This window comes from Glycine max, chromosome 9 (genome assembly GCF_000004515.6).
Source record: "Glycine max cultivar Williams 82 chromosome 9, Glycine_max_v4.0, whole genome shotgun sequence".
Taxonomy (NCBI): Eukaryota; Viridiplantae; Streptophyta; class Magnoliopsida; order Fabales; family Fabaceae; genus Glycine; species Glycine max.
The window spans coordinates 5,996,226-6,005,990 of NC_038245.2; the positions used below are offsets into that span (position 1 = coordinate 5,996,226).

General features: G+C 33.9%; 1 protein-coding gene across 1 annotated transcript; it reads right to left on the minus strand.

Annotated features, from left to right (window-relative positions):
* Nucleotides 1–1,480: 1,480 nt before the first annotated feature.
* Nucleotides 1,481–9,006, minus strand: LOC100779302 (WD-40 repeat-containing protein MSI4). The gene is made up of 15 exons (XM_003533704.5): nt 8,628–9,006; nt 8,477–8,540; nt 8,234–8,320; nt 7,903–7,965; nt 7,600–7,665; nt 7,420–7,494; nt 5,437–5,512; nt 5,143–5,350; nt 4,313–4,394; nt 3,929–4,002; nt 3,690–3,801; nt 3,528–3,602; nt 3,356–3,432; nt 2,477–2,576; nt 1,481–1,782 (listed from the first exon to the last, which is right to left on the minus strand). Exons 1-15 carry the CDS (start codon nt 8,900–8,902, stop codon nt 1,675–1,677), a joined length of 1,542 nt encoding a protein of 513 aa, XP_003533752.1. The 5' UTR covers nt 8,903–9,006; the 3' UTR covers nt 1,481–1,674.
* Between the last annotated feature and the right edge of the window lie 759 nt (nt 9,007–9,765).

Sequence of the window (9,765 nt, forward strand, 5' to 3'; positions counted from 1 at the left end):
TCTCATCACTAGTTTAGTTTTTTGGCCTTTTCCTTGTTGTTTATTCCTTCCATTTCATTGCTACTATGATAAATTGATAATTATGTGAGTTATTTAATTCTCACTCCTGTGAGAGGCAATATAACCCAAAAAGCATGTTTTGTTGTGTGTGTGTGTGTTTTTTTTTTTTGCTCTTTGGACATCTTTACCACAGGTTGTATATCTCTTAGAAGGCATCTTTTTCAAAACACAACGAGGCATTAAATATGAAGACTTCTCTTCACATGAGTTCGAAGCTTGATTCATCATATTATGAGATAACTGTTTTATAAGATGTTTTAATAAAAAAAACGTCTGATATGACATTTTGAGTAAGTGACTATTTGTGTACAATTGACATATTGAAGTTATAATCTATGACATGCATATTACTTAAAGTGGGTTTAAGGTTATATAAAAATTGTTGTAGAAATTCGTCAGAGTTACACTATTTAAGAGAGAAAAAAAATAGTTCGTTTATAAAAAGTAAAAGATTAAATTACTTACTTAATCCCTTAGCTTTGTTTTAAGTTGCAATTTAATCTCTTATTTATTAAAAGTTATAAAATGATCCTTATGTAACAATGATTCACTTAGATAAAAAGTATGAAAAGTTATTGTTCGGACCAATTAAGAATAAAATAAAATAAAATTTGCATGAAAAATGAGAATCACAAACTACTGAAAAGCTAAAAATATATAATATCCTATTATTTTTTAATTAATTGTGAAACTCATTTTACTTATGATTTTCATTGTGTTTATGATTTTTTTTGTTTTAAACATTAATTAATTTTCATACAAGTGAATTAAATGAGATCAATTTCACCATGAATCAACAAATAAAAAAAATTAAAATCATACCACAAAATCCAAAACCATTCAATTCACCTTGCATAGCATTTGCTTCATCATATCCTTGTCCCCAACGTTGACAAGTTTAACCCATATTATGTAAACAATGACTCATGACTCTAAATCTAATTTTAATGATAGAGCATTCGTATTATTAGAAATGTTGACAAGACCAAGAAAACACTATAACTATCACTTTCTTACTTGCTTGATGTAAAGCTATAACCATTTGCTTCGTAACTAAGATATCTCGAGATTCATAAATCAAAATAGCAAACAAACTATCTCCTAGATATCCTAACTTGCAGATTCACATTGTATTTTTGCATATACCTCACTAGTAGCATCATTCAGCTGCAAATAATAGCACCATATATTCACACTTAACCGTATCCTTTATACTTGCATACAACCACCTAGATATGATTTACACACGCGAATCAAGTTATCAAATTCTAAGACACCAAAACATAGTAGAGAACAAGAACATATCATTTGCCAACCGTAGAAAGCATGTCTAAAGTTTCATAAAGATCATAATGAATTAACAATGTATGTTCCGTTCAGTGATTGGAGAAATGAGCCACATGAACCAAGGATCATGATCTTCAAACAGAAAATAGAATTGTATCAATTAAGTAACACTAACCACAAATCATCGTCAGATCTACGTTAATCTAGGTTTTCCCTACTCCAGCCCCATACATGAATGGTTTTAAAATGCCAAGAAACATCCACCGCAAATGTTAAATTAAATACAACAGCAATAATAATATAACTCATTTTTGCCTACGACGTATGTCATTTTTCAGTCTTTGAAGCACACGCCACAACATGAGATTTGAATTTCTCCAGCTCGGCCAAAACCTCATCTTCTGGTCTGTAGATCAAATCACTCATGCGCCATATCTGCATGAATGAGATTGAATTTGCATCAGACAAAGACGTGTTAAAACAAGCCGATACACATGTTTCAATCATAGTAATTACTGGTTACTAAACTTGAAATACCAGAGTGGACAGTTTGGCCCAGTTCAACCTCATTAATGGGTCTGAGTAAAACTATTCAGAAAAATCAAGCACACAACCTGTGGTGTAAACCAATTTGACTTGGCAGATGTACATGATTTAGTCATTCACATTAAAAAAAAATGTCAAAATAACAGAAAACTTGATCTGCAAGTGCATAGTCCACATCACCAAAGCCCCACTGCGCCAAAGAAAGGAAAAGGAAACAGTCTTGCCACTGTCCCCACCCATGCCAGTCATGTATCTGCTCTACCTTGAGCATCCTCAAATCCAATACGAAAACCAGAAACTCCACAATCGAGTGAAAATACCAGGATGAGCCTGGAAAATGTTTGTGCAGTTCTTGGAAGAGGAAAGAGATTGGTTGCTCTTAGGGATGTGTTTTTGTGAATATTAATAAATGGGTCATCTTTCGGGGATACATGTCTCTCATTAGGTTTAATGTCAACTGTACCATCAAATTTGGTCATGCCACTTACAAGGTTTTTCCAAAAGTAGAATCTTCAATTATAAGAAAATGTTAAAATTATTTTCCATAATCTATATTTCAAAAATTGAAAAAAGCTTTTCATACCTGCAACGTTCCCCCTCCTCCAGTACTTTCACAGTCATCAGACACACTAACAATCGTCCATGGATCATATGCATTCCAATGGAAGTCAACAACTTTATCCCTGCATATAAATACAATGTTTGTAAGTTAAAAGCAAAAAAAAGCAGATCCCCCCCCCCCAAAAAAAAAAAAAAGGCAAACATCCCTCCCCCATACCTTCGCATAGCGAAGAGCCTCTGGGCAATGGGGTACGAAGTTTTTTATTATCCAGTAAATATTTTGAAAAAATAATAAACTTGCATTCTTAAGAACAAGTCCAGTATTATTTGACATTGACAAGCCATTCAAAATATGGGATGAATGATTCACAAGGGAGAAACAGTCAGAAAAAGGCTTCCAGAGGATGATGCGATGCAAAATGCTAATATGGTGATATCTCAAGTCTAGGATATCAGTTCCATAGAATTCATGAAGAACTGATATTGCAAGCTTGTAACCTATATACACCTTGAATGGATAGTATCTGACATGGTTATGATCAAGGCAAAATCACTAGTACAAATTTAAAAGGGGGCACCATAATGTTTCACAGTATTTATATTTGATATTCAGCATTCCATCATGAATTTGATATCAAAAGATTTCATTGAGAGCGACAGATGAAAACATTGAAAATAGAGAATCAGGCCACATAAGCAACAAAGAAAAACTCAAGGTGTAAAATAAGAAACTTGAGGAGCTACATCAGACAATGAACAAAATAACAAGAGATTCAGATTTGAAAGATACTGCTTTTCGCCTGGCTAAAAAGTTTAAATCGTAAAAGTTTATTTAGATCAAGATGATTCGAATCACTGACAAAAGTATAGTTAACAGTACCAGAAAACAGCAGTTTCATACCTATGACCTGCATGTTGAAAAAACAACCCTGGAGGAGAACTTATTGATTTTCCAGATCGCTCTATCTTTTTACCAACCTGCATTGCAGAACAGAAGCAAGAATGTGAGCTGTTAACACCAGATATTATTTTCGGACAAGAAAGTAGTAAGACACTACTGACTGAAATTACACCTTCTCATAGTCCCAAATGTTTAAGAGACCATCTTCAGCTGAACTTCCAAATACAGATGATTTGTCTGGAGACCACTGAATTAAACAAACAGTGATTATTAATAATATAATGCCAAGAGGCATGAAGAATTATTCGCAAACAAAAACAATGTCCAAAATTACCTGAACACAAAGAACAGCAGCTTTGTGACCCTCAAATTTATGGATGGGTGACCCAACTCCATTAGTGGTGAGATTGCGGCGATCAAACATGCGAACAGAATTATCTGCTGACCTGCAGAGATGTGGTGACAAGTCAAGTGGGGATGTCCAAACTAGTGGAAATGATAAAAAGTAGTGGACACATCCAAACTAAAATGATGAATAAATGACAATGAGAACTATACAACAGCAGAACATACCCAGTAAGAATCAGATTATCATCATGGGGATTCCAGTCCACACAGTGAAGATCAGCATTATGAGCTTTCTCAACCTGTTACCAAAGTCATAGCAGAGAGAAAACAATTAACAAAAATACAAAGATAGAGTGTGTATAAATGTTATAGATATGAATATTATTAAATAGAGATGCATGTTTTCCGAGCTGATAAAACCTGAATTCTATTCCATACTCCTAATCCAACAACTTTGGGAGTAAAGTAAAATCTAAAAGAAAAAAGAAAACAGGTTCTGTTCACACACTCTCTCAAAAATAAAAAAAACTGCCTTAAAATTTGCAATTCTATAAAACTAATAAAAAACAAAAACAAATTTAAATACAAGATTGGGCTATAAGCATATACCTTAACCACAGGGCTAGAGCCAACACGTGCATCCCATAAGATGAGACAAGAATCATCTCCAACACTACAGAACTCCTGTGCACTTCAGCATGATCATAATAATGTCAAGAAGTTATGGTTATTTATCAAATATAGTATTTAAGTTCATGCAGCTAATATAAGTACAAATACACTAGATCGCTCAAACAGAAATTTAAAAATATAAAGATACAACAATATTGCCCCTACCCCCTCTACTCTTTCAAAATATATTTGAAAAAGTATAGTTATACATTAAGCAATTAATTAATAAAGAAAAATAAGGAGTTGAGCAAAGGGCACCCTAGACTTCACCCTAATGCTTTTGTTTGGATGCAGGGAGAAAATGTACAAATAGAAAATGGAAGGAAAGAAAATAAAGAGAAAAAACATTGTTCTCTTCTATTATTTGGAAGAGAAAAAGGAAAATGCATATATTTCTTCTTCAGGTTAGGTTGGAGGAAAGATAAGCAAAAGGAAAAAATATATTTTTGTTAAATAACTTGCAATGGGTGGGTAACTGGGAAGATAAGTATATTTGTCATTCAAAACACATTTGACTGATTCCTAATATCTTCTCATGAGAAGAGACCAAATATTTGTGGATCCCACCATTTTTCTTTCTGCAACCAAGCACCAAACAATAGAAAATCATATAACCATCTCATTCTCTTCCACTCAATTAACTTCTATTCTCTCATAACCAAACAATGCCTAAAGTTTCATAAGGTGAACAGTAAAATGAGAATAGACATTTTATTGAGAAAAGGCATAGAAGAAAGAAACTACTCATTATAAAGTATGCAAATTACCTAGATGGGCAGAAAGCCACATCTTCAACAGTATCCTCATGCCCACAATAGATACCTCGTGGTCCAACAGTAGGGCCATCAGCAGTTTTGTCATTGCCTTCTCCAGATTTAGAGTTTTGTTTGATAATTGACCCACCAGATTTGGAGTCTGTAGCAGCAGATGTTATATGGTCTTCAATACTCCACAACACCACTGTTTTGTCCTTTCCTGCAAATTTCAATTAATTCTTTCAGATATGGGAAAATCACATCAAGAATTAAGCAGGATTGTTTAGAGTTAGTAAGAATGACAACCTCCTGAAAGAACATAGGGTTCAGTTGGGCACATAGCAAGAGCAAATTCCGCATTATCTTGGTGTCCGGTCAATATCTGCAAGAGAATTTATATGTGAACATATAAAGAAGCAGCAATCATGCAAATAACAAAAATAGAAACATAGCAGTCACATTTCACAATGGAGGGACTATATTCATTTGAATTTCCATGTTTTTGCCTAAGAGACATGGATGCAAGCTACATTCTCTTTAGTCTTCAGATATTGGTATTGGATACATATCTAATCTAATATGCATACATGGGGATATTCTAAGAAGTATCCAAGCCATTTTTATTGAAGAGGAAAATTGTGTTGATCCAATTCAGGTGGGACACTGCAATATGGCTCAAAAAGGTTCATATACAGTTTAAACCATCCATCTCAAAACAGAATCTTCAGTTTTTTCCATGGATCGACCATTTGGTTTCCTCCACAAGACAGAGTCCTAACTCTTCCCAGCCTATTACCAAACCAGTAAATGTTGCCACCAGTCAGACACACAAGCATGAGCACAGCCCTTCTTTTCCAGGACGCACAGACCATGACCTCCGAGATGGACTCTTTATTTTTTTTTGTATTTAGGCAAAAGCAGAGTTTTATATATTCATAATTTATAACTATAGTTTGGCTTTTACAAATTACAATTACATCTGTTTTTCTATCTACTTTTATATGCATAACTTCATGTGCATCATAAAAATATTTTCTCGCATTTTTTCAAGAATAGTCGCATTAAATACACATCAGATCACGCATGTGCATCATAGGTTTTTGCACCCAAGCCCGTTCTAGCCCCAATATTGCTACCCGTACTCTTCTGTTCAATAGAGCCACAGAAGTATCATGTCCCATAACTTTTCAAAAATATCAGCATCTACACAACATATCAGATCAGATATTTGCTTCATATAACTAAAAAATATACTACCTCTGTCCTTAAATATAAGACTCTTTTTACTAATTCACACCCTTTAAGAATGTTGGTTAATTTAGTTAGTAGCATTAAATTTATTGGCAAGTTGTATTATTTTCCCAAAATTACCCTTAAAATTAGTGAGACTCATCATCTCTCTCTTCCCAATAAATTACTTTCTACCTAATTAATTAATATGTGCTACTCTTCTCCTCCAATCCCTATGAGAGAGAATGCATTTATTACAATTATATCTACTTTTATATGCATAACTTTATGTGCATCATAAAAATATTGTATCTCACATTTTTTTCAAGAATAGTCGCATCAAATACATATCAGATCATGTATGTGCATCATAGGCCTTTGCACCCAAGCCCATTCTAGCCCCAATATTGCTACCCCCACTCTTCTGTTCAATAGAGCCACAAAAGTATCATGTCCCATAACTTTTCAAAATATCAGCATGTACACAATCAGATCAGATATTTGCTTCATATAACTAAAAAATTTACTACCTCTGTCCCTAAATATTAGACTCTTTTTACTACTTCACACCCTTCAAAAATGTTGGTTAATTTAGTTAGTAGCATTAAATCATTAGCAAGTTGTATTATTTTTCCAAAATTACCCTTAAAATTAGTGAGACTCATCATCTCTCTCTTCCCACTAAATTACTTTCTACCTATTTAATTAATATGTGCTACTCTTCTCCTCCAATCCCTATAAGAGAGAGAATGCATTTATTACAAAATAATTAAGGGTATTTTGATGAAAAAATAAATAATACAAAAGACAACATGAAAAGAGCCTTATAAAAAGGGACAAATAAATTTGAGAGAAGAGTCTTATATTTAGGGACAGTGATAGTATTCTATAAAGTAATCAAATGAAACTGCTGCATAATCTGACTCTTATAAATAAGACCATATTTCCAACAAAATAAATAAATATGTGTATTCATCTGCTTCATTCTTTTTCACGTTCCAAACTAGATTGAACTTTTAGAGATGGAAGTATTTATGCAATATTAATGCCCATTCATACCAAATCAGGACGAGAGTTTGTAGCTCCAAGGACAGCATGGCGATTAGGTTGACTTTCAACATCCCAAACAAGGACCTGACATTTAAAGAGTTACAAATAAGGAACCACAAAACCAGGAAATCAAAGTAGCTCCAAAGAATAAAAGCAAAAACATAACAAAGCAAACTGTAAAGTTCTCACATCAGGGCTGTCTGTATGTGTAGCCACTATCTTGGAATTTTGTGGCAATTCCCTAATTCTGTTTACCTACAAAACAAAGCCTTATATCAGATCACACCCTGATCATCAACACAACAAAACTCAAGCCAAAAATATAAATCACTGATGGATATCCAAATATAAAATCAAAACCAAGGCAGATTAATTAAGGAAAACTGTTATCATTTATTCTTCATCATAGATAGCTTATACATGCTTCAAATGCATCCAATTTATAACCTTTCCATCAATGTAAACAGTAAATATACATATACATATACATACCTCACCAGGATGTATGATGGTCTTGTACTTCTTCACAAATGGGGACCGCGCCTCTTCATTAAACTGAAATGAGTTTAAAAAAACATTCCTAGCTGCTTAATCAAATTTCAAATAAAAAAGTAAAATCCCTCAAACAGGACCAAGGTTTTAAATCGCAGTCGCAATTTTGCATTGGTCCTTGATAATTGATATTGCAGACAAATGCAGCCAAAATGGCAGTCATGGATACCACAAAAAACATTAACATTGTGGCCAAAACTGCGGCTGCAGACCGGTTTTCAAAACCTTAGACGAGAAACATGGCATTCACATTCACAAAACCATAATTCACCTGCGAAATGTGCTCAGCAGCAGCAACCCTAGGCTTCACAACCTCGCAATTCGCAATCACCAGAGTATTCGGCACACTACCATCAGTCTACCAACAAAAAAAAAACTTGATTTCAACTAATCACACAAACCAACACACAAATTGCACTACTACCGAATAACAACACAACAAAATCAATTTCCATCACCCAACAAATTCAAAAAAGTTTTAAAAAAAAATAAAAAGAGAGTTAAGTTGCTTTGCCTGCTCAGAAAGGTAGAGTCTCTGGCGATTCTTGTAAGTGGCTTGTTCAAGCTGGGGGCCCCACCTATCAACAAACAAACAAAAACATTTAAAAAAAATTAAGATTGGAAAAATAAAAAGGGAAAAGAGAAAACCCTAGATGGTGTATTACCTGCAAGAGAGAGAGGGCCAGACGAGGTTGTGGTTGGCGAGCCAGTCGTAGAGGACAGGAACAAGGGACTTCCACTGCGTGTATTTCTCGTCCACCGAAGGTTGATCTTGTTGCTGTTGCTGCTGCTGATGATGATGTTGTTGTTGTTGTTGTTGTTGTTGTTGTGTTTTCCTACCTTCCTTCAAACCCTTCCCGTGTTCGTCCTTTGGTTTGGGTTTTCGGCCCCTTGTCTCCTTCTTCTTCACGACGCCTTGTTGGGGAGGAGGAGTCTCCATCTTTGTTTCTTCTCTTCGCTCCCTCTCACTCCCTCTCACTCTCTCTCAACTCTCTTTTCGTCTTCCACACTCACGAGTAAATAAAAATAAAAATAACCAATGTTTCTTTAAAAAAAAAAACTAGGGAATTTATGTATTATTAATAAATTAATTAGTAAATAGCACTAGTAATTAATTGATTTGAATCGGTGTACACTGTCTTTGCAAATAAATTATCTCGGGGAATGGGATTTGATTTTTCGAAAAAAGATACATTTTTGGATTTTTATCCTAAATAAAATTTTCAAAACTCTCTGTAATTTGAAATCAATGTTTAGAGTTGTAAAAATCGATTTAATTTGATAAATTAATGTGTCCATTTGTGAAAACGTGTCATCTAATTTGGCAGATAAATGTATGAAAACTGAGTTAGGTTAATTTTTTTAGGTCAAATAACCAATTTAGTCATTTATTTTATTTTTAAAAAAATTGTTCTCGTCATTTATCTTTCTAAATTTATTCAAAATAATCATTCTGTCAATTAAAAGTTAACATCGTCAATAATATTCAAATATAAAAGGCTAAAAATCATCACAAAACAAAAAATAAGAAGTCCTCACTTAGAGCAAGCTCTTGACAAAATTCACAAACCCTAATCCCCTTTCAGACCAAACATTCCGCGCTTGCAAATGCAAATCATAAACCATTTTCACATTCCAGTTTTGTTGGGAAGATTTGAAGCTTTTGAACATGTTTTTTTGGCAAGGATCTTATGGCTTGGTCGATGGAGTTGGATTTGGTGATGTTTTCCCAATTTGAAGAAAATCGCCGCTTACAAGGTCGTCGAGTACATTGAGTCTAACAAGCTCAAGGACATCATCGAA